Source organism: Geotrypetes seraphini, chromosome 12 (genome assembly GCF_902459505.1).
Source record: "Geotrypetes seraphini chromosome 12, aGeoSer1.1, whole genome shotgun sequence".
NCBI lineage: Eukaryota > Metazoa > Chordata > Amphibia > Gymnophiona > Dermophiidae > Geotrypetes > Geotrypetes seraphini.
The window spans coordinates 24907134-24931758 of record NC_047095.1 but is presented as its reverse complement, the minus strand read 5'-3'; the positions used below and the strand labels follow the sequence as shown (position 1 = coordinate 24931758).

At 43.6% G+C, this 24625-nt stretch overlaps 1 protein-coding gene across 1 annotated transcript in view; it reads right to left on the bottom strand.

Annotated features, from left to right (window-relative positions):
• Positions 1-24625, bottom strand: part of HFM1 (helicase for meiosis 1) — a 354705-nt gene that overhangs the window by 72057 nt on the left and 258023 nt on the right. Inside the window, exons 29-30 of the mRNA XM_033916380.1 lie at positions 10197-10331; positions 5157-5275 (exon numbers count right to left, since the gene is read on the bottom strand). Coding sequence (XP_033772271.1) covers positions 5157-5275; positions 10197-10331 — 254 coding nt within the window. The remainder of the gene's footprint in view (positions 1-5156; positions 5276-10196; positions 10332-24625) is intronic.

Genomic DNA, 24625 nt, shown 5'->3' with positions numbered 1-24625 from the left:
TGCTTTGTGAGAACATTCTCATCATTGTGGCAGTGAATTCTTATACAGCTGCTGAGTAAGAGCTGTGAGCAGGTGGATTCCAGTATATCAGATTACAGTGAGTATAAGGAGCTGACAGCTTGTGAGAGACGTTGGGGAAAGTTTAAAAAGTGGGGTGTTCTGAGTTTCTGCATGTTTCCCTGAGCTCCCCCTCATGAAAAATCCTAAAATCGCTGTTTTTGGACTTTGGGAAGTATGAAAAATATTTAAATTTTTGTGTGAATTTGGTGTGCCAACGGTGTGCCATTTGGTGTGCCAACGGCTATCTTGGATTTTTTGCTATCTTTTTTCTTCTTCTCCCTGCTTCTTCAAAACTTTGATTTTTGCCTGGAAAACTGCTGGTATGGAGTCCTCGGGCTCTCCTCTTGTGAATTCATGCCAGGATTGTACAAATGTAGCTCTTTTAGAGGGAGGGGGGGTGGGCTGTAGAGACCGGCTTAACTTTCCCCCAACAGAAGCAGGAAATCAGATGCTCAGCCATCCCAGAGGGTGGCCTCCATTACTTACAGGGTATGGCTGGTTCTTCGGTCAGCCAGCTTGCGGACACATGAATTTAAGTCATCTAAGGGTGATTCTATGCCCCAGGTGCTGGATACCTTCTCTAAAATCATGAGGTTTTGTAATCAGAGTTTAAAAAGAAAAAAGAAGAAAACTTGTGTTCTCCTGAGCAGTCTCCTTTCCCCCCAGGATGTTTTTGGGTGGAGTGGTACCTTCGGGCGCGTCCTCGCCTCCGCCTGATCCAGCTGTTGCTCTGCTTACTCATGATTTGGAGGATCCGGATGCCAATCCTGACCTCCATGATTCATTGTTTGTCAGTGCAGCTCTTCCTGGATCGGAAGATCAGGGCTTGTGTGCTGGATCTGCGGATCCTTTGGGGAATCCAGATCCTGGTGATGATCCTATTGTCCTGTGCTTAATTAAGTTTGTGGATCTGCCTTATCTTCCTGCTGAATCTTTGAAGGAATTGAACTTAGTGACTCAGCCAGCTCCATCCACTTCTTCTCACTGGCTCTGTAGTGGGCACTCACACTCTGCGACCTTTCCCTGGTATCCGAATATGAGTTTTATGGGTCTGAGCAGTTTGACTCTCCAGAAGATACTTTGAAGAGTGCTAGAACTATGTCCCACTGGCACAGGAGTGTGAGCAGCTTTTGGGCATCCCAAGGTGGATTCCTTGGTGGCACAAGTGACTAAGCACACGTTTCTTCCCAGTGACAGGGGAGTTGTGTTGAAAGATATGCAGGACCGCCGTGTGGATGTGGTCCTCAGTAAACCTTTTGAAACAGCCAAAAAATGATAATGGTGATCCAGAATATGAAACTGCAGAAACTTGTGGTGGGCGGAAATATGGGAATGAGTAAGTAAGCCTCCATAAGATCCAGGGATTGCAGAAATCGGGGGGTGGGGGTGGGGAGAGACACTGCTGCAATGACCAACCGCACAGTTTCCATTTGGAAGTGGGGAATGCTGAGAGCCGTATTCACATGTTGAAGATCCAGAATAGGCCTCCAATAAGTATACAGAGAATCTGCCTGAGCCTGAGAGGTTGTGATGTAATGGTTCTCTAGCTTGAATATCCAGAAAGTGCTGAACAGTAGCCTGGACTCTGAACGCCTTGTTCAGTCATCTGGACGGAGAATCCACAAACCATTCTAGCTTGAATATCCAGAAAGTGCTGAACAGTAGCCTGGACTCTGAGCGCCTTGTCCAGTCATCCAGATGGAGAGTCCACAAACCAATCTGACAGAGGCTGGGCAAATTCCATGTTGTATCCTGATCGAATAACGTCCAAGACCCACTGGTCTGCGGTAAATCGCATCCAGGCAGGCAGAAACTCCGAGAGTTGGCCCCTCATCCGCAGAGCAGCATTTGGCATCCTGATGTCATTGTGTCTTTATGGCAGGACAGGTGGCAGAAGGTTGGGAATGCCTGTGGCCCGCATACCAATCTCAGAAACTCTGGGAAAATCTCTGCAATGTGGAATGTGCAGTGTCTGGAGCTCCGAAAATTAAAACGCCCAGAACCCTTGGAGGGTCTGGGTCTACTATTAGGCAGGGTATGTGGGTGATGGTCCAATACCGAATATGTTAAATATAACATGTGATATTGCTGAACCCTGTGGAACTCTACAAGATAACTTAAAAGTTGAAGAAGTTAATTTTGATGTAGTCACTATAAATATCCTATTGTCTAGAAATGACCTAAACCATGAAAGAACAGTAGCACCTAACCCAATTGTTGATAATTTTGGACGTTAAGTGGATCTTTGTCTGTTTCAGCAAGACTAAGATAGTGGATTCTGTGAAAGAGCCAGTCACTTGTCCGGATTCAATGAGAAATTCAAAGAATTGCAGCAGAAAAGGTGACAATGCATCTTGAAAAGCAAGGTAAAATTCAACAGAGACCATCAGGTCCAGGTACCTTTTTTATCGCCATATTATGAACTGCAGTTATGATTTCATCCAATGTTATGGGCTGTTTAAGACGTTGATTGTCTATATCAAGGGTGTCAAACTCAATCACATAAGGGGCCAAATTTTTTATTAAGATACTTAGGGGTCCTTTTATTAAGGTACGCTAACCAATTTTTTTTTTTTTAGTCCTACTAATAAAGTGCGCGTTAAATGCGCATCTTAATAGAAGCACCCCTTAGTCTTAGTAGAAGTATAGGGTTACAACACCAACTCTGAAAGGATACATATTTCAAATCTGACATTGTAATCACAAAACAGAAAATAAAATTATTTTTTCTACCTTTTGTTGTCTGGTCATTATTCAAATCATGTGATTGGGCAGATCAATCTTGCTGCTGTATTTTGTAAAAGTTGTATATCAAATTACAATAATCCAAGTGTGTTAATATCAAGGATTGTACTATTAATTGAAAGACAGCAGAGTCAGTCAAAATATGATTTAATTCTTCTCAATTTCCAGAGAACTTTGAACACCCTATTTGACACCTGTTTCGCTTGATGTTCAAAAGATATTTTGACTCCTAGGATTTTTAATTAATTTTCTGATTTGTAGGGAATACCTTTAATAAGTTCCTTACTAGTTAGTTGACTGAAATTGCTATCACCATAAATTTGTTTTTTTCCCTATTAAATTTTAGTTTAGTTTGACATGCCATTATTGTTAATCCATTGCAAATACTATTGGTTACTTGGGCAATATCACCTTTAAAACGTTTATAAAACATAATATCTGCATCTTTACCTATGAACGGTTTAAACAATATATAATGTATAATGTATTCAAAATTAATTTTCCTATGAACTGTTTTCCTACCTTCTTCTACTCTATGTTTATAACCTAACTAATTTATTTTTCTCAAGTACTTTAGCAAGAATGTGAGCCTTTGGGACAGTCAGGGAACTCTAAGTACTCTCTCTTCATCTTAATTAATCTTACTTATTGCATTCCTTCTGTTTCTACTGTAAACCGCTTAGAACTTCACGGTACAGCGGTATATAAGAAATAAAATTATTATTATTATTATTATTATTTTTAAGAAAACCTTGTAGCTAACCGATTTAGGTCAGACACTTCAGCAAGGATCGAAAGCAGCCCTTCAGCAAGGATCGAAAGCTGGTCGCCAATCTACCCAACACTCAACGCAGGGTACAGTCCCGTACTAACTCCAGCATCAACTCACTCCTGGTAGTGTGCGCCCACAACTCCCAGCAGCGGCTCCAGCCCCATTGTCTTCTCACTCCTCCCCTTTCCGGCTCATGGGTAATAAAAATATCTGCCGTTCACAACAGGATCAAAAGCTGGCCACCAATCTGCCTGTAATAACTCCAGTGTCACTGTCGACTCACTCATGGTAGCGTGCGACCGCAACTCCCAGCAGCGGCTCCAGTGGGCCAGCTTCAGTGCAAATTGCAAATTGTTTGGCAGGCCAAATTTTATGACACCGCAGGCCAGATTTGGCCTGTGGGCCAGAGTTTGACATGTATGGTCTATATCCTCCAATATGTTATGAGGTATGTTTGCCAGTAAATAAGAAGGCAACATTCCAGTAGATTATGATGAATATAGTTGTCTATAGAGAGTTAGAAATTGCTGCAATATATCATTATCGTCTGTAAGTATTTTACCAGTATGATCTTTAATGGCTGGTATGCTTGTCTTTTCCAAATTCATTTTTAAATATTCTGCTAGTGATGACAACTATTATTATTATTTGCATAATAATTTGCTGATTGCATAAATATTTACTTGTTAGCAGTGTGACTTTTGTAGATGTTCTAATATATTCAAATCAGTATTTAGTTGTTGATGCTACTGTTCCAAGTCTTATATTTTGGATTCCAATTCAGAGGGGCATAATAAAAAACAACGTCTTTTGGCCTATGGCCCTAGGCATATAAAGTAGGTAGCAGGGAAATGTCCATTCTCAGAAAAAAAAAGTCTAAAATGTGTTTTTTTCCCCCACGAATGGCCAGCAGTTTAATTGCCCAGACCGCCACTACGTGTAAGCTTACAACACATTCCCAACCAAAAAATCACCCAAGTCCCAAACGCCCAAAACAAGACTTTTTAGGTGAAGGAGGGGCCAGTGTTTTGCCTAAAAGCACAATTCTCTAACCAGCGTCTGACATACACAACGCCAGTTAGAGAATCGTGGAACCGTCTCCTTCCCCCCCTCCCCCCGGCAATGATCACAGCAGGAGAGATGCCCAATCTCTACTGCCACCACCCGCCACAACCTCCCTGACACATCACGGCAGGAGAGATGCCTATCTCTCCTGCCACCATCACTCCCTAAACCCCCCATGCGATCACGCTCTTCACCGGCAGGAGGGATGCTTTGCTGTTTGAGTTGGAATAGTTCATTGTCGAACCATTTGTCTGAGCGTCTACAGATTTTGGTTTTTGTTTGTAGTTGAGTCATATCCTCAAGGAGGGTTGTACTTAGTGATTATAATTGAAAAGTTCAAGAAATAAAACATTAAAAAGATAACTTTTCCCCTAAATAGTCTCATAAAGATATACAGATAATGTATCTTCACTGCTTTCACTGTCAGGGCCTCTTTGAATAGCGATATTTTTTTAAAAAATAAGCATCAATAATTACCATGCCTTTTCTGACAGGAGAATGTTTTCCAGATTACCTTTAGTCGCTTTATTGAGGGAGCTGATGAAAGTGCATTTCGGTTTCTTAAATCGGTCAGGTAAGAAGAAAATGGTGATTCTGCTTTTATCTCGACCTTCTGTTGTATATCAATTTTACCTAACAAAAGATGTAAAAATGCTTACAGTAGATTAAATTAGTGATCTTTCAACATGCAGCCCAATTTTTTAAATAATTGAACTTCTGGCTTTGTATAAATATCTCAAAAGTACTGTATATGAAAAGTAGCTCATATCCAGTGAAATTCAGTGGAGGACTCTGTTGACTCTCCTTGTTTTTTGTAAGTCACCTCTCCACAGCTTAGCCATACCATCTCTGTCCTGTACATTTGTCCCCTCACCACAGCCCCAGAATGAACCCAGCCGTCTATATCTCATTCCCCTCTCCTCTCCCCTGTCCCTAGCCTTAATTTAAACTACTCCCCATCCTTAGATGCCACTCATAAGCTCTCTTCACTACCTGTCATCAGCTATCATTCTCAAATTTCTACCTCCATCCCTATCCCAAGAAATATTACCCTCGTCCTCCCTCCAGAAGCTACTCTCAGTCTCCCTGAACCTTCCTTCGCCCCCTCTCTCCGTCTCCAGAAGAGAATATCACAGCTCTCCCTTTCCCAGTAATCATTCTTGTGTGAAGCCAGCACAAAGACCAGCCAGCTTCCTCTGTGGCTCCCCAGAATGCCTAATCAAGAGGACATGTTGTCTTATTCAAGGATGCTCTTAACTTCAAAGGTGATATTTGACCATTTAGAGGGAAAGAAAGTAGTATGAGCCGACTATTTGGGCTGGTCAGCTACAGTGTCAAGAAGCAAGTCAGCTGCAATAACTAAGCATGCGGGAGAAAACATTAGAGAGTAGAGAGGGGGAAGCTTTGGTGAGGGATAAAAGAAGAGCAAAGGAACTCAATCTTAGCTGAGAAATAATTAGCAAAAACTAAAACAAAGCAATTGAAAAAGAATTCTGGCATGGACAGGTAACCAATTAAGTTTTAATAAAAACAGAGATGCATGATCAAACTTCCAGCTTTGAAGATAAGCTTAGCTGCAGCATTCTGCAGAAATTATAATCTACTGTATATAGGAGAGGTAGTTGAATGACAATAACATGCCCAAGATTAATGAATGAATACATTTATTAATCTGTTTATTTATTTGGATTTAATTACCACCTTTTTGAAGAAATCCACCCAAGGTGATACACCTGTATGTAGGCAATATACAATATACACATTACAACATAGGAAAGCATTAATACTATACATGTTATTTACAATGTCAGCACAATACACATTAAACCATCTTAATACATATCAAAGGGAACAAGCAGAGATGGGACATATAGACAGATAAAAAAAGGAAGCAGCAGTTGATATAGATGGAAAGGATGACTAACTAGTCAGAAAAGGTGCATGCAACTGATATCAACTTAAATATGTGTAGTAAGCAAGTTCTGCTTCAGGAAGTACAGCTGATATTAATCCTGAAATTCCAGTTGAGTAACTCAGAAATTCCAGGTTATAGGTTGCATGATGGGTTTGTGTATATATATAAATAAATAAATATATATATATCTAATATAATAAAACCCTTACCCATGATCCCTGCCTTCATGATTTGTGCCTCCGTGTTCCATTTCTGGCGCGTGCACTGGCACTGCAGCGGTTTGAGCAACGGCAGGAGGGTTCACTGCTGAGAGTAACGGCAGGAGGCTGTCCTTCGGCCTGGATGAAGCAGACAGGGTGCAGGTGCTGCCAGGTGTCCAGCTGCTACTGCTGCACAGGGAAGTGGAGAGGGAAAGGGGACTGCTTTGGGGGAGGGGTGTGCTGGAGGGCAGGCAGCAATCTTGGTTTGCTCTGGGGGGGGGACAGAAGGGGGCCACAGAGAGACAGGCAGGCATGGCACAACAGAGAGAGACAGGCAGGCAGGGGGCCAGGGAGAGAGACAGGGAGACAAACAGAAAGACAAATAGACAGGGGCCAGAGAGACAGCCAGCCAGCCAGCAATCAAAGAGAGAGAGACAAAGAAAAAAAGACAGACAGCGGCCAAGGAGAGATAGAGAAAGAAAAAAAGACAGACAGACAGGGGACCATGGAGAGACACAGACAGAAAGAATGACAGACAGACAGGGGACCAGAGAGACAGACAGAAAGAAAGACAGACAGCAGCCAAAGAGAGAGAGAGAAAGAAAGACAGTCAGACAGACAGGGGGCCAGTGAGAGACACAGACAGAAAGAATGACAGACAGATAGGGGGCCAGAGAGACAGACAGAAAGCAAGACAATCAGACATACAGAATGCGGCCAAGGAGAGAGAGAGACAGAAAGAAAGACAGACATCGGCTAAGGAGAGACAGAAAGAAAGAAAGATAGACACAGGGGCCAAGGAGAGAGAGAGACAGAAAGAAACAAAGACAAAGACAGAAACAAAGCGCTACTCCTGCACAGGGGGAGCAGGCAAGGGGTGGTGGTGGACAGCCGAGGAGAGAGAGAGAGAGACAAAAAGACAGCGGCCAAGGAGACAGAAAGACAGACAGACACATCTATTCTAGCACCCTTTAATGTATCGGGCTTAAAGACTAGTATATATATATATCCTCTATAATAAAACCCTAAGCGTGCATGCGCACTTAGGGTTTTGTGATCGCTGACGCCGTGCAGTGTCACTCCGTGCCGAATTCCATTTTCGAACACGGAGGCAGGGAACACGCCAGTGACTCTCCCCTCCCACCCTCACTCACCAACAGCTGCCGACGCTGCTGCTCTTCTTCAAAGCAGCCTGCTGAAGATCGCGGCCAGTTGTAGCGAATCTCGCAGGCCACTCTGTACCTCAGTAGCATGTTCGCGTCAGAGGGAATGTGCTATCGAGGTGCAGAGCGGCCTGCAAGGTTCGCTACAGCTGGCCGGGATCCTCAGCAGGCTGCTTTAAATAAGAGGAGGGCAGACGCAAATGACCAGGAAGCCACATGCTGGACAGGGGGAGCAGGTAAGGAGTGCTGTTGGACAGGGGGAGCAGGGAAGAGGGACAGGGGGAGCAAGTAAGGAGTGCTGCTGGATAGGGGGAGCAGGGAAGAGGGACAGGGGGAGCAAGTAAGGAGTGCTGCTGGACAGGGGGAGCAGGGAAGAGGGACAGGGGGAGCAGTGAAAGGGTGCTGCTGGACAGGGGAGACGTAAAACGAAGAGAGAAGGGCTGCTGCTGGACAGGGGGACCACGGAAGGGGTGCTGCTGGACACAGGGGAGGTAAAAGGAAGGGAGAAGGGCTACTGCTGGACAGGGGGAGCAGGCAAGGGGTAGTGGTGGACAGCTGATGAAAGAGAGAGACTGAAAGAAAGACAGACAGAAAGCAGCCAAGGAGAGAGAGAGAGAGAGAGAGAATATAAAAAGAAAGACAGACATACACATCTATTCTAGCAGCCGTTAATGTAACGGGCTTAAAGACTAGTGTATATATATTGTGGTATGCAGCCTATGCCTGCTAGGAGTGTCCCCAGAGCAGTGCACAGGTCTAACACAGGCTCTACTCACATAGCCCGATTTAAACCACAATTTGAGTCAGTTGATGACTTTGCTTCCTTGAACTGTAGAGGGAGCAGGGGAGCAGAAATGCAGGTTTCCCATCCCCCTAGAATCCTAGGATAATTGCCCGGAAATCATTTCCACCTGAGGGTTTGGGGCGGGGCTGCAGGCTGCTATCCCTAAGAACTAAACTGTTAGAGAGACAGAAGCAGGAGGAACAGTGAGAGGACAGGCCATAGCGCTCAGGGCTGAGAGCTCTGGATAACAGTCAACCTCCAGAATCTATGGAGCTTGCAGAGGCTGGTGAGGAAGTGCCTCTTAGTATGCTGGAGGAGTCTCAGGATATGGAGCTTGACCCTGGGACAAATGCTGAGTTGCCAGATGAGGTCCTACCCATGGAAGTATGCTGTATGAAAAGCAAGTAACTACTTATGCTTGTGTGAGTACCTGAAGTCTGACTTGTCCAGATTGCTTACAAGTATAACCCTGTGATATCTGAAGAGGGGAGAAATGCTTATAAGAACTGTGCAAGGACTTATTTTTGGTATTTGTATTTCTTGAAGTTTACTGGTTTTTTTTTCTTTCTCTGGTGAGGGAAGTGGACTGTTTCAGTCACTGGCAGTGGGGTTTGCCCCGTGTTCATTGTGGTGGGATAGAGGGCCTGTTTTTGGCAGAATTGTTACCACACGGAGAACACTATCTGACCAGCACTTCAGCTGCTGAGAAAGTCAGCGCGATTGCACTGACTCAGGCTGAGTTTGTACAGCCCTGAAGCTTGTTTTTGGTTTTTGAGGTTTTTTTTTCTTTTCTGCTTAGTTCATGGACTATGGATTGAAAGTGGACTTTGCTCTGCTCGAAGAAAGATTTTCTTTGTTGAATACATTTGGACTATTTCTACCTGAGATACTCTTAGAGACTATTGGCTTATACAATAGTTTTGCAGTATTAATTTTGGGACTATTTGCATGTACAGAAACCATCCTGATAAGGTTCCTGTTTATTTTTGATTTGAGAAAAATAAATTTCAAGTATTTTTGTGGAAGTACTTACCTGGTGCGGTGGTGTTTCTTGCTCTGAATGTCTTTTTTTTCTCTCCTTGTGCAGCACACAGTGACTCACAAGAGTTATTTTCTTGTTCCGGTGACCCAAGACCCATTGCCTTGAGGTTGTCGGTTACAATATATACACACTGTATATATATATATATATATATATATATATATATATATATATATATATATATATAGGATTATCCATAAAAGCTACCCCACCTCCCTATGAATGAAATATATTTGAATGGTGCCTGTTTAAGGCTAAAAGTGCCATAATAAAACATTTTTTTGTATGAATTGAAAAATCTATATTCCTCAGTATCTCTCAATATTCATCCATCTAAACTTGTTAGAAATTTATCCTATGTGTATCTCTTTTTTCTACCATTATACTAAAATTGAAAATGAACAAAACCAGTAAGATTTTCTTCAGGAAAGGAAATAGTTCTTTGCATACCCACGTTGCTTTTTTTTGCTGTAGAATCTTGATATTCCTCACATGTATCAGATTTCTTAGTATCAGTCCCTCGTATTCCAAACTTCTTGGGCCCTGTGTAAAAAACGGTGTATTTCTGCTGGATATCGAGTCCAACTTTTAAAGAAAAAAAAAAAAAGATTTATTAAGGCATATTTTGTTGCTGTTCAACACTATGGGCTCCTTTTACTAAGCTGTGATAGTGGTTTTAGCGTGCGCTAAATTGCCACACGAACTAGACCTAACATTGAGATGGCATTAGTTCTAGCCATGTAGCATGTGTTTAGCGTGCACTAAAATTCTGCGCGTGCTAAAAATGCTATCACAGCTTAGTAAAAGCAGCCCTATGCACTGAACAGCTCCTTTGACAGGCACCTAAGTGTCCAGCTATTATAATAATAGTCTCCCTCCAGTCCCAATAGTTAAACTCCGTGGTCAGCACTGCTTTAAAATGCCAACCATGGCATTTAAAGTTCTCTCCAAATAATTAGTGCTGATCTGTACCTGCATACTAGCACTGAAGGCTGGATTCTACAAATGGCACCGGTATTGGTGGTCACCTAAAAAAACAGCCACCGATCACATGTTAATCACGCACTGGCACCATTTGTAGAATCGCAGCTTCATGAAAGGTAGGCGCCGGAAATGTAGGCCAGGGTTTTTAAAGCCTGCATCATTTCCAGTGCCTACTTTTCACATGAATCACGGTTATGAAGGCACTTTACGATGCCTAACATCACTTCTGATGTTAGCCACACCTACAGTGGCATTAGACGCCGTAAAGTGCCTCCTTAGCCACAATGCAGACGCCTTTTTTTTTTTTAGGTGCCTACATTTTTTTTTAATGCTTTTATTATTTTTTAAACAGCATTTTGCACTTACGTTAGGCACCGGTAAGATGCCTACCGGCACCTAACCTAAAGGTGCCATTTATGAAATATGGGCCTGAATGTCTTTGTATAAGGATGCTATTGGAAATTATCTGGGTACCAGGGGGTGCAGGGGGTGGTCCACCCTGGGCGTGGTCTTTGTAAGGGGCGTAGGCATCCAGCATCCTCTCCATCCCCGCTCCTTCCTGACCTTCCCTATGCACACATGCGCCCTTTCCCTCATACCTCTTTAATTTTCCGTGCTAGAGCAGCATTACAAATTTGCTGCCCGTGTCAGTGTTGCCTCTCTCTGACATCACTTCTGGACCCCGCACCTAGGAAGTGATGTCAGAGGGATGGCTGACACAACACAGGCAGAAAGTTCATGCTGTTGCTCATACCTGGAAAATTAAAAAAGTTTGGGGAAAGGGAAGGGGGCGCCATTTATCCTCACTTTGCCACTGCTGGGTACTACTAATTTTCAGTGCTGGTACCCAGATAACCATCTGGCCAAGTTAGAACAGCTGTGTTGCTATCCCAACTTATCTGAATAATAATCTGGGTGCCAGTACTGAATATCAGCAGAATCTGTATAATTTTCTTGTCCACTCTGGCTCTGCCTCTAGGCCACTCCAGGAATATCAGCAACCATTGCAAGCAATAGCTTGTAGACTCTAAGTAGATAAATCTATTCCAGCTGTATGATGCAGCAAGATGAAATGAATTGATTTAGTGATAGAGAAAAAGGGTACAAATAAAGCAAAGTAACTCAGCTGTAGCAGATGCTCTCCAAGACAGCAGAACATGTATTCTTAACAATTGGGTGATGTCACCCAATGGAGTCCTGGGGCAGACGCCACCTAGTGCTCTATAGCTTTAAGAGGCTAATGGCAGCAACCCACTGCACATGCATGACTGCCTTCCAGCCCAGTGTGAGCACATAGACTCATTAGTATGATACCACAGCAAAAAGAATTCAACTCCTAGGAGAGGAGGGAGGGATGTAAAAATACATACCCTACTGTCCTTGGAATACACCTACTATAGATGAGTAACTTCACTTTCTCTGAGGACAAGCAGGAAATTAATTCTTACAGTTGGGAATCCCTAGTTACCAGGCTCATGGAAAAAAACAATGCAAGGATAATAGGGCTTTGCAACGCAAGGCAAGTCAGAATCAAATCAACTTGAAACTATATACAAATTGTTATGGAGGTGCAGCCTAAAACAGAGGGAAAATGAGCCTAAGAGGGTAGAGTTGGATTCTAGACACTGAACAAGTTCTGTAGGACAGTATGACCAAACTGGCTGTCATGTCCGGTGTTCTATTCCAGGCATTATAGAAACATGGAAACATGATGGCAGATAAAGGCCAAATGGCCCATCTAGTCTACCCATCCGCAGTAACCATTATTTCTTTCTCTCTCCGAGAGATCCCACGTACCTATCCCAAGCCCTTTTGAATTCAGACACAGTCTGTGTCTCCACTACCTCTTCTGGGAGACTGTTCCATGCATCTACCACCCTTTCTGTAAAAAAGTATTTCCTTAGATTACTCCGGAGCCTATCACCTCTTAACTTCATCCTATGCCCTCTTATTGCAGATTTTTCTTTCAAATGAAAGAGACTCGACTAATGCGCAATTACATTACATAGGTATTTAAACATCTCTATCATATCTCCCCTCTCCCATCTTTCCTCCAAAGTATATAAATTAAGATCTTTAAGTCTGTCCCCATATGCCTTATGATGAAGACCACATACCATTTTAGTAGCCGTCCTCTGGACTGACTCCATCCTTTTTATATATTTTTGAAGATGAGGCCTCCAGAATTGTACACAATATCCCAAATGAGGTCTCACCAAAGTCTTATACAGGGGTATCAATACCTCTTTTTTTGTTGGGCAAGCTACTTTGTATAAATAATACATTAAAGTTACTAGCTACTGCGAGGAATAAGTAATATATTACAGTTACTAGTTACGTTTTAATGAAAGTGATATATTACTGTGAAACAAGAAAGAAAAGGGAAGAACCAGTCTCTACATCACAAACCAAAACAATTGACATAACCAAAAGATACAAATGATATACACAATGGTGTATCTAGTGTATTTGACAGGGCTGATCATTTTTTTTAAACATTGCAGTGAGCACTAGAACATTATTTTAAACTGAACTGTTCTAACAGGCCAACTCGTAGAATTTATATGTTCACTTATCCTACAATAAAGGCCTGTCTATATAAAATATTCTTGGATAGAACTCTTGCTTTCCAGGCAGGTAAATTAAATGAATGGTTGGGTAATATCATTATGCATTCCTCATCCTACTTTAGTTTTAGAAAATTAGTAAAAATAAAATTATTTAATCGATTTGTAAGTTAAGGATTTACTGTTTTACTTTTACACTGTATGTATGTACTGATGATTTTATATTGTGTTTTATTCCTTGATTGTCCAGCACTTCTTGTTGTACACCGCCTCGAACTACTATGGCTTTGGCGATACTGTATATAAGAATAAAATTATTATACACCCATTGTAAAACTAAACAAACCAGATTAGTACAGATTGATCCTGCACAGTCAATGCTAACAGAAAACCATTTCTTTTTCATACACACAGAACACAGATACACCCTCACCCAGTAAGGAAGAAGTAATCACAGTCTAAAAGATAGAAATATATAGACAAAAGTTAAACTGAACCATCAAGAAACCAAATTCTGCATACAATGCAATGCCACAGAAACAATGATAAAGTCCTCATACACTGTGCAAAATAGATAATAATTATAAATTTTTTTTAAACACCCATAGTAAATACCAATCACCACTTTACAAATTAACAAATAGAAATAAAACAAAAATGTAAAATAAGATAATACCATTTTATTGGACTAATACATTTTTCAATTAGCTTTCAGAGGCCCAAACCTTCTTCTTCAGGCCTGTACAGTATACTACTTAGAGAATGACATGGGTACAAATTTTTCTCCATCCCCGCAGGAACTCAATTTCTCTGTCCTGTCCCTGCGAGTTTTGTCGCTGTCCCTGTCCCATTCCTGTAAGCTCTGTCTTAACTGCACAAGCTCGAACACTTATGATTGTAAAGTGTTTGAAGCTTTTGCAGATGAGGACAGAGTTTGCAGTAATGGGGTAGGGATAGGAAAAGAACTCACTGGGATAGGATGGGAAAATGAGTTCCCGTGGGGATAGGGAAAAATTTGTTCCCGTGTCATTCTCTAATACTGCTGTTATGGTATCATGTTTTTGGTCTCCAAATGTTAGTCAAAAATATATTAAAATTAGTCCAATATATATATATACATATACATATACACACATACAGTATATATATCCTCTATAATAAAACCTTAAGTGCGCATGCGCTCTTACAATTTTGTGATCCCTGCCGCCGTGGTTTCTGACTCCATGGCCTTGTTTGATTTGTGGTGTGCGTGCGGCACGTGCGCACTTTCGGGGCTAACACCGGGGAGAGAAGGAGGCAGCAGCGACCGAGCTACGGAGCTAGGGGAGGGAAGGCCACAACCACTGCCACTCCCTGGTCGCATGGTCTTCTCCTCTGCCTCCACTCTCCCCTCTGGGTCAGAGCACCGTTGCAGCTCGCAGGAGCCGCGCTCTCTGCCCGACCGGCAGCAAACCAATAGCCCTTACCTCTGAATTTCAGTTTGTTGGGTGGGTCGAGGATGAGGATCTGTTTATTCGCTGCCATGGCGCTGGAGACTGGTGGCGCTGCTGCAGAGATGGGGTGGGGTGGGCTGGGGGGAGGGCAAAGGAAGGGGAGCGGGGCGCAGGTGAGGAACGGGAGGGAAAGAGACAGAAAGACACACAGACAGTGGCCAAGGAGAGAGAGACAGACAGAGAGCGATAGAGAGAGACAGAAAGACAGACAACAGCCAAGGAGAGAGACAGAAAGGCAGACAGACACATAGACAGAGGCCAAGGAGAGAAAGAGACAGAAAGACACACAGACAGTGGCCAAGGAGAGAGTGACAGACAGAGAGCGATAGAGAGAGACAGAAAGACAGACAACAGCCAAGGAGAGAGACAGAAAGGCAGACAGACACACAGACAGAGGCCAAGGAGAGAAAGAGACAGAAAGACAGACACAAACAGTGGCCAAGGAGAGAGAAACAGAAAGACAGACAGACACATCTATTCTAGCACCCATTAATTTAACGAGCTTAAACACTAGTGTGTGTATATTGTGGCCGGGCTGGTTCCTGAGTAGGTGGGAAGCCGGGCTCGGACCACAGGTAGATTTATGTAGCGCCTTTTATTTGGCTGGTAGAAAGAAAAACCAGGAAAATGGATTTCCAGGAAAACTGCACTCAAGTTTATTGGTACTTTCAGGAAAAAGGAAAACAAGAAAAGTGGTTCAAACAAGTAATTAATCCTCCAGGTTCACCAATGCAGTCACACTTGCTCAAGTCCAGGCAACCCGCCCTGGGCTTCAGGGACAGAACTCAAACAGTTCTGGTAAACAAGAAAAAGGCATATTCAAAACAAGAATTCAAATGTGTCCTTAGTTTTCTGATCCAAATTTCCCTCCTGGGGAATTGCTGGCATTTGCCAGCCACTGTTCCTTCTCCCCTACAGCCAGGCACTACTTGTGCTGGCACACTGGTTTCTCCTTTATGGCTTCAGTTCAAAAGGAACAAAACTCATAACTTTTCTGGTATGTTTTGGTTTTCATGAAAGCCTGGCAAACGGACTTCCAAGAAATTCTTTCTCTTAATTAGGCAGAGCTGCTTCTGCCTTAATCACAGCCTTGCTCTAGCTCAGGGTTTTAAACCCACAAGGACTGGATTTCTCATAAGGTAGGAAGGCCCTTTCAGATTTCATTCCCTCCTATATCCATGTCCTCCTCAAACTCCTTCTCATCGGGGATACTATTCATTTCCCATTCATTAGTCAGGGACTCCAAGCTGTTTCTCCAATCCCATATCCTAGGCTGTTCCTCCCATCCCCCTCCTTGCCTGCTCGTCAGCTCTTTGATAACGTTTCCTCTCTGAGGCAAATCTCCTGGGACCCCCCCCTCCCAAGGTTGGTTGGGCAAAGGACAGTACCTCCCAGAGATTACACTCTCCCTCCTGCTGGGCTGACCTCTCGGTAACGTTATAGGCTGGGGAATAGGACCTCCCTGGAAGCTGCAGTCCCGACGTGTGCCTGGGCTCTCCTGATTAGAGCCACCTGAACTTCCTTGATTGACATGCTTGCTTCTTACTTGAGGCAATTTGTTTGACACCCCCCAGGGTCTGACTCCACCCCCTCCTGGGTTGGTTTTAGGTTTCTGGGCTTGAGGAAAGGAGTAATAGGGGAAACTAATAGTTTTCAGTGCCCTCACTATCTGGCTCTTGGGCTGTGCTGTGATCTGCCTTTTCTCTCCCACTCCTGGCTGAGCCAGCTGTCCTGGCTCCATGCCAGGTTTTGCAGGGACCAGGGCTGTGTGCCTGATGGGTTTAGTAGTCCTTTTAGCTGGGACAGGAGCTTCCCTGTCACAATATATATACTGTATTTTATACATACATATATATATATATATATATATATATATAATATAATAAAATGCTAGGCCGCGCATGCGCACTCAAAAGTCGTGTTCCCTGATCCGTCGCGAAAACACGAGTGCACATGTGCGGCCCTGGCTGCGGCAGCGGCTTTCAAATTTTAAAAAAAACTTATACAGCTGCGGCGGCCTTCCTCACCTCCGCCTCTCACTCTGCATGCTATCGGCTCCTCTCTCGAACTGCACCAGACTCTGCTGTTCTTCGGTCTGCCCTGCTCCTTGCCTTACTATATTTTTTAAGTTGAAAGACGAGGCAGCGGCTCCTCTCAGGATCCCCACCTGCGTCGGAAGTCCAATGCAGTCGGGGATCTTGAGAGGAGCCGTCGCCACCGTGTCTTTCAAATTAAAAATATACTAAGGCAAGGAGCAGGGCAGAACGATCTTCAAAATGGCGGCAACTCGATCTCCGTTCCTCCGGGGGGGGGGGGTCTGGGAGGAGAAGGATCGCGACCACTCAGCGCACCCAGCGAGGAGCCCAGCGACTTTCCGCTGCCCGGGACCCGAGTCATTTGCCGCCCCCCCTCTTCCCTTACCGCGGGCCCGACTGGCGATTTAAGCAGCGTGTGCATCAGTCTTCACACGCTGCTCTGGGCCCTTCTACTGCCAGAGTAAATCAGGGCAGTAGAAGGACCCGAAGCAGCGTGTGAAGACTGATGCACACGCTGTTTGAATCGCCATGTGTAGTCGGGCCCGCGGGAAGGGAAGGGGGGGGCAAAAGACTCGGGCCCGCGTTTGTAGTCGCGACTGTGGGAAGGGAAAGGGGGGTAGAGGAAACGCTAATGCTGCTGCAAAGGGAACTGGTGTGGGGGGAGGAAAATGGAAGGGGGAGGGAATGCTGCTTTGCACACACAGACAGAGGGAGGAAGGGAGACAGAAAGAAAAGAATAAAGACACAGGGGCAGGGACATATACAGAAAGACAAACAGACAAAGGGGGCCAGGGACAGAGACAGACAAAAAGAAAGACAGCGGGAGTCGCGTCAGGAGGGGTGCGGGATGCCGCAGAGGGAACTTTTCCAATGGGTGCAACTGGGCGGCTGTCGGGAGCCTCTGATCAGGGGCAGAGCAAGGTAAGTGTATCATAGGGATAAGAAGGAGGAGGGGGGGATAAAAAGGAAGGGACGCCTACTGCTGGACAGGGGGAGAAGGAAAGAGGTGCTGATGGACAGGGGGGTGAAGAAAAAGGAACGGAGGCCTAATGTTGGACAGGGGGAGAAGGAAGGTGCTGCTGGACAGAGGGGAGGTAAAACAAAGGGAGAAGGGCTGCTGCTGCATAAGGAGAACTGTGAAGGGGTGGTGGTGGACACAGGGGAGGTAAAAGGAAGGGAAAATGGACAGGGGGAGCAGACAAGGGGTGGTGATGGACAGCCAAGGAAAAAGAAAGACAGACAGAAAGAAAGCGGCTAAGGAGAGAGAGAGAGAAAGAAATAGAGAGACACACACACATATATTCTAGCACCCGTTAATGTAACGGGCTATAAGACTAGTGTGTATATATATATATATATATATATATATATATATTGTATACATACATATATAAACTGTATTTTATTCTACCTTTATTGTCTCTGGTTTCTGCTTTCCTCATCTTCTCTTCACTCTCTCCCTTCCATACAGCATCTGCCCTTTTCTCTGCCCATTCTATCCATTGTCTGCCCTCTCTCACCTTTCAATTCTGTGGATGCTCTTTTCCCCCTTCCTTTTCCCCCTTCCCCCTGTCCTCTTTCTATGCCCCTTCCATCAAGGAAGCCAGTACATAAAACAGTGAATATATATATATATAGGTCAGTGAACCCACAATACATAAAGACAAACTGCAGACCTCACAGCATACCCTGAAGAAAGCCACTGCATGATGGCTGAAACGTCAGTTCTACCTACTGTTACACAGCTATCTCCTGCTCTGACCGGCAGGCAGCTTAACTGTGCCGAATCCTGACCTGTTGGCGTGGCTTCCCCAGGAAAAAGGAAGGTTTTTCAGGTAAAACAGACCTAGACACCTGCCTAGTCTGCCAGGCCATACTGAGATACTTTGCCAAAAAGGAGACATGATTCAGGTTTGTTCAAATTCACATACTTAGGCTTTATTGAACAGGGGGTCTGAATACTTTCATCCACCCTCATGGAATGCAAAAATTAAGCATAAAACAAAAATATCATACAGCTGTCAGAATTGTCAGAATGGCTTAAAGTTCAAGTATGGCATACAATTGCAGTTCCCTGGACTTTTCTCTGCTTTAAAGATAGTCCTCTTCACCAGGGTTCAAATAAACAGAAATGCCATGAAAATAAACTTCCAAACAATGAAAGCAAACTGCATCACAAAGCAGATAAATGAAGTGGCAAGCTTTAGAAATAAAGTTCCAGGCTTTTCAGCTAACCTAGCTGGGTAAGGTGTAGTTTTTCAGAGCAGACTCCTAGGCTCATTAGCATCAGCTGAGCTTCCCAGTACACAGCAGGATATTAGATAAGCTGGTAGGTTTACAAAGGCTTTAACCCAGAGGCTTCACGCTATCAAAGATACAGTCCCTCTAGCAAACAACAATCTCCGGGCAGTCCCAGAGTGAGAGGTTTTCCTTCTTTCCCTAATCAGTGACACCTGGGCTCTGGTTGCAGAGAGCCAGCACTCAAACGCAGTTAGAGAGACAGATTCTTGGCTTTCCTTTAACTTATGGACTAACCTCCATTCCCTCTGGGTTATAGTCAGCTTTTGGACACACTTCAGCAGTGTCCATTACCTCCTCTTTTCCAGCAGCTGGGTTCGGGGAAGCTTGGGAAATCCTCTGCCATCTCCATGTCCTCACTACTGTGGGGTTGAGGAGGGAGACTTCTCTCCTCATCTGCCTGTTTGCACTGCTGCTGGTCGTGACTTTGCCTTGGTTCCTCAGCTTCCCCTCCATTTCTGCTCCCCTCTCTGTGATTCTGGGCTCCGCTTTTACGTGTGTCATAGCCCCACCCCTCTCTCCTAGGAACAGGGGGGGTGGTGGGCAGGAAATCCCTAGGGAAATAATTCTGGTTTCTTCTAGGCTGATAATGTGCATTCCTTGCAGGACTAGGTCTCCATTTCTCAGTAAAAGTCCTATTCAATATCCTTACTTTTAACCTGGTCAGCTCTCCTGACTAGGGACCGTGCTCTGCTTTTATCCACTACAGGGAAAAAGCTGGCTACGGGTTTGTCACAATCCCCCCTACTTAAAGGATGACTATCCTGAAGACTTTGAGGGTGTCCCGTATTCTCAGAAATTCTGGAAAAAATGTCTATGTTGGTATTAAGCTTTCCAGGGCGGTGTATCGCATGATACCTGAAGAATTGTAATGCTAAATACCAGCGTGTCAGACGAGTGGTATTGTTACGCATAGTGCTTAGCCACTTTAAGGCAGCATGGTCCTGCAAATAATGTTCTAATGTCTGTACTGCTCACTTGACTGCCAGATATTCCTGTTCTACTGTGGCATAGTTCCTTTCGTTAGGCTGAAGCTTACGGGTAAGGAACAAGACCGGATGTTCAATCCCTTCACTCTCCTGACTTAGGATAGCCCCTAACCCTTTGCCAGAGGCATTTGTTTGAAGGATGAGAGGCTTGTTGAAGTCCAGAGCCTTTAGGACAGGCTGTTGACATAGGCTTTCCTTCAAGCCTTCAAAAGCCTGTATGCTGTCCGTTTCCCACTGCAGGGCATCTAGACTCCCTTTCTTTAACATATCTGTCAGTGGGGCTGCTTTTGTGGAAAAATGCTGGATAAATCTCCTATAGTAGCCTATTAGTCCTAGAAAGGCCCTGAGCTGTTTTTTGGTACATGGCTGTGGGTAAGCTCTAATGCACTGGACCTTGTCCACCAAGGCCAATACCTCCCTATCTTTCCAGGGCTTCAGGAGATTAATATGGTATGTCTGTACCCTGTTCTTATGGTCCTTTACCCGGTAGTCTATCTCACCCACTTTTTCTATCACAGTGGCTGGGCCCTTCCATCGAGCTAAGAATTTGTGTGTGTCTGAGGGAGCCAGTACCAACACCTGATCTCCCACCTGCAATTTGCGGGTCTTTGCACCCCTATTGTAGTAGGTTTTTTGATGACGATGACTCCACTCCTATCTTCATAGCCCGATGCAACCCCTGTTTCAACTGGGCTAGGTATGTAATTATACTGCTCCCTGATTCTGTGAGAAAATCCCATTTTTCCCTGAGCATATCTAGCATACCCCTGGGTAGTCGTCCAAACAACATTTCATAAGGACTTACCCCCAAAGAGTCTTGCACCTTTTCTCTAGCTGCAAATAAGGCCAATGGTATGAACAGATCCCAGTCTGTAGGGTTGTCTCCTATGCCTTTCTTTAGCATCTGCTTCAATGTTTGATTAAAACGTTCAACCATGCCATTAGCCTGCGGGTGGTAAGAAGAAGTTTTAATATGGCGTATACCAAAGCATTCCCAGAAAGCCCTCATCTCGGTGGAGAGGAAATTATTCCCCTGATCAGTAAGAACCTCCCTAGGAAATCCTACCATAAAAAAGAGTCACAACAGTTCCTTCATGATAGCCACTGATGTCGCTTTCCTTAATGTTTCCACGTGCCATTTTTAGTCTATCAGACTTTCCCACTAGAATTTAAAATTGGGTCCAAGGGATATTCACATCAAAATTCAAATGTGCAGCCAGAATTCAAATCTGTGACCAACAAACTTTCCCACCACCTTTCAAATTTGTGGTCAATGAACTTTCCTGCCAAAATTCAAATTCATGACCAACAGACCTCCCTGTTCTCAATCAAGTCAGTGAGCCCACTATATATAAAGGCAAACTTCAGACCTCACAGCATACCCTGAAGAAAGCCACAGAATGGTGGCTGAAATGTTGGTTCTACCTACAAAGACGTGGCGAGATCCAGCATTTCTCTCTTTCTCTCCCCATGGGATCCGCTACCTCTCACTCTCTTCTTCTCCTTGTAGGCAGTGCAACTTACAATCTTTAGTTACTAGCAATATCAGTGAGCTAAACATGCTGCCATCGGTGGCCCCGAAAGATTTCCCTCTGCTTCAACTTCCTGTTCTCACAGAGGCAGGATGCTGAAGCAAAGGGAAATCTTCTGGGCCGCCAAAGGCAGCATGTTTAACTCACTGACACTGCTAATGGTCAAAAATTTTAAGCTGCAGAATGGCAGATCCAGAGGATCCACCAAATTCTGCTTTTACACAGGGCCCTGAAGCATGGGGAACCTTTGGTGTATAACGGAGCCCCCCTTATGGTTTGCATCTGGGCGGACTGCCCTTCCTTGGTGCATCACTAGATGTACAGCATGTGACTGCAAACAGTAAAAAAGTTCTTTATTTCAAACAGCTCACACCTATTTGGTGGACTCAACATGGACCATATTTTGTCAGTCCAATTATGTTTAAGTATAAATTAAAATAAAAAAGTAAATAAATACATACATTTATATATAAAGCAAAGATACTTACTTGTAGCAGGTGTTCTTCGAGGACAGCAAGCATATATTCTCACATGTGGGTGACATCATCTATGAAATCTAGTAAGGACAGTACCAAGTGCACTTTTTAGGCAGTGCCCACACCACACATGTGCCAATGCCTTCCTGCCCAAAGTCAGCTTGCAGGACCATTAGTTCAATCACAAAGCTGAGAAGCCAACTAGGGGAGGTGGGAGGGTTTTGAGAATATATGCCTGTTGTCCTCAGAGAATGCCTGCTACAGGTAAGTATCTTCGCTTTCTCAGGAAAGCAGGCATTATATTCTCACTGGAACACTCTTCCGGAGGCTGTTATAGGGAAAAGCACCCTCCAGGGATTCAAGATACAGTTAGACAAGTTCCTGCTGAACCAGAACGTATGCAGGTAAGGCTAGATTTAGTTAGGGCACTGGTCTTTGTCCTAAGGACCGCCGCGGGAGCTGACTGCTGGGCACAATGGACCACTGGTCTGACCCAGCAGCGGCAATTCTTATGTTCTTATGACTCTGTAGCTACCAAGATCATGATTCTGGAAAAGATAATGGATATCTAAACCTGAGCCTGGCAAAATCCAAAAGGGCTGGAGAGAAAGTTGGCACTCAGGAAGTAAAAAGTTTCTACAGAATTGCTTGTCCAAGCTGATTGTCTCTCCTGGAGATTTGCTCTAAATAATAATGAGAGGTGAAGGTACGGATCAAGAACCAAGTAACCGCTTTACAGATGTCCTCAATAGATGTGGTTATCAATACTAAAACCCAGATGAAACAAAAGGATATAAATTGTAAGCAAATAATCTTTATGTGATAAAAAAAAAATACGATGTCTGTTCAAAAAGTTCCAGGACTGATTTTTTTTTATATAAATCTTTATTCATTTTTACTTCTTACAACAAGTGTATCAATAAATTAACAATTGAAATTTAAATACATCACTTGAATATCTGTCATTTTTAACAATAATACATAAAATTTAATCCCTTCCCTCCCATCCCTATCATAACATATGCAATCAAATATATCCTATGAAATATTATTTTTTTACTTATCCAATCATTTAATAAAATTCAGAAATCCCCCCCTCCCATCCCTTCACTTGCATTGTACTTATAATGGAAAAATGGTATCTATTCATTACAATATGTTGTCAATGGCCCGCATTCTCTAGTGGCCATTCCATCACAATGCTGGCCCCCTCCCACATCCAAAAGCTCTTGTTGTGGGCATTTGGGACTTGGATGAATTTTTGGTTGAGAATGTGGTATAAAAATAGACGTAGTAGCAGTCTGAATGATCAAATGCCTGGACGTAGAGAGACAATTTTCAGAAAAAAAATATTTTAGATGTACTTTTCGAGAATGGATATTTTCCTGCTGCCGACTTTGGTCGACTAGTAACCTTCGTCCAAATCGGACTTAGACGTATGTTTTGATTATGCCCCTCTATACTAATAAAGTTGTTTGGATGACATCATTTCCTTCTTCTGCAGGCTGTTGGGTTTAGCGTTCCTCTCTGATCTACCATGTTGCAGTGTGAAGAATGAAGCCCTTCTCTCATACATTTATTATTTGGGTTCCTGAAGAAGGATTATTCAGCTATGAAACAGAGCTCTGTTGAAGCTGTTTCCTCGAGAGAAGAGGAAAAAAAGAGAATTTTATTTCAGAAATGTTTTTCTGTTATGAAATATTCTTGATATAATTGTCAGTGGCTTATCGGGACTGTCTTTACATGCATTCTTAATGCTACATTGTGAGTGAAATTTTAATACAGTGAATTGGACTCAGAGATATAGATAAAATAAGAACTTTATATGCACTTTATTTTGTTTTGCTTTGTGATTCATAATAGTGAGAAGCCAATGCATGTGTTAGTAATCATAAACCCCATTAGAAGGTCAAATAAAAAAACCTTAGGTATTGAAATATTTCTGTGCAATGTCTCTGATAACTGAGGACTTTTAATCATCAGTATTTGGAATTCAAATAGACGTGGAGCAGAAATGAGCTACCGAGGCAGACATAGCTCAGACACTGTGAACTGTTATATGGCCCTGCAGTGTCAGTCCAGCCTGCATATACATGAAGAAGATACAGTCCACCAGCCAAGTAGAAATGGTTCTCTTGGTAACAGGAACTCTGAGTCTGTTAGGATCAAAAGCCATAAAGAGCTAGGAGGCTCCTCTATGAGATTTAGTCCAGTTGAGATAGTATGCCAGAGCACAGTTGCAGTCCAAGGTGTGAAAAGCTGCCTCTCCCAGATGGGAATGTGTGTTTGGAAAGAAAACAGGTAAAACTATGGACTAATTGAGGTGGAATTCTGAGACAACTTTGGGTAAGAATTTTGGATGAGTTCAGAGTAGCACTCTATCATGATAGAATCTTGTGTAGGGAGGATCAGGCACAGGTTCACAACATTCCAAGTGAGATGCTTGAGAGAGCAAGTTGTGAGTGGCTCAAAAAGAGGCTTCATAAGATAATACCAAGTTAAGA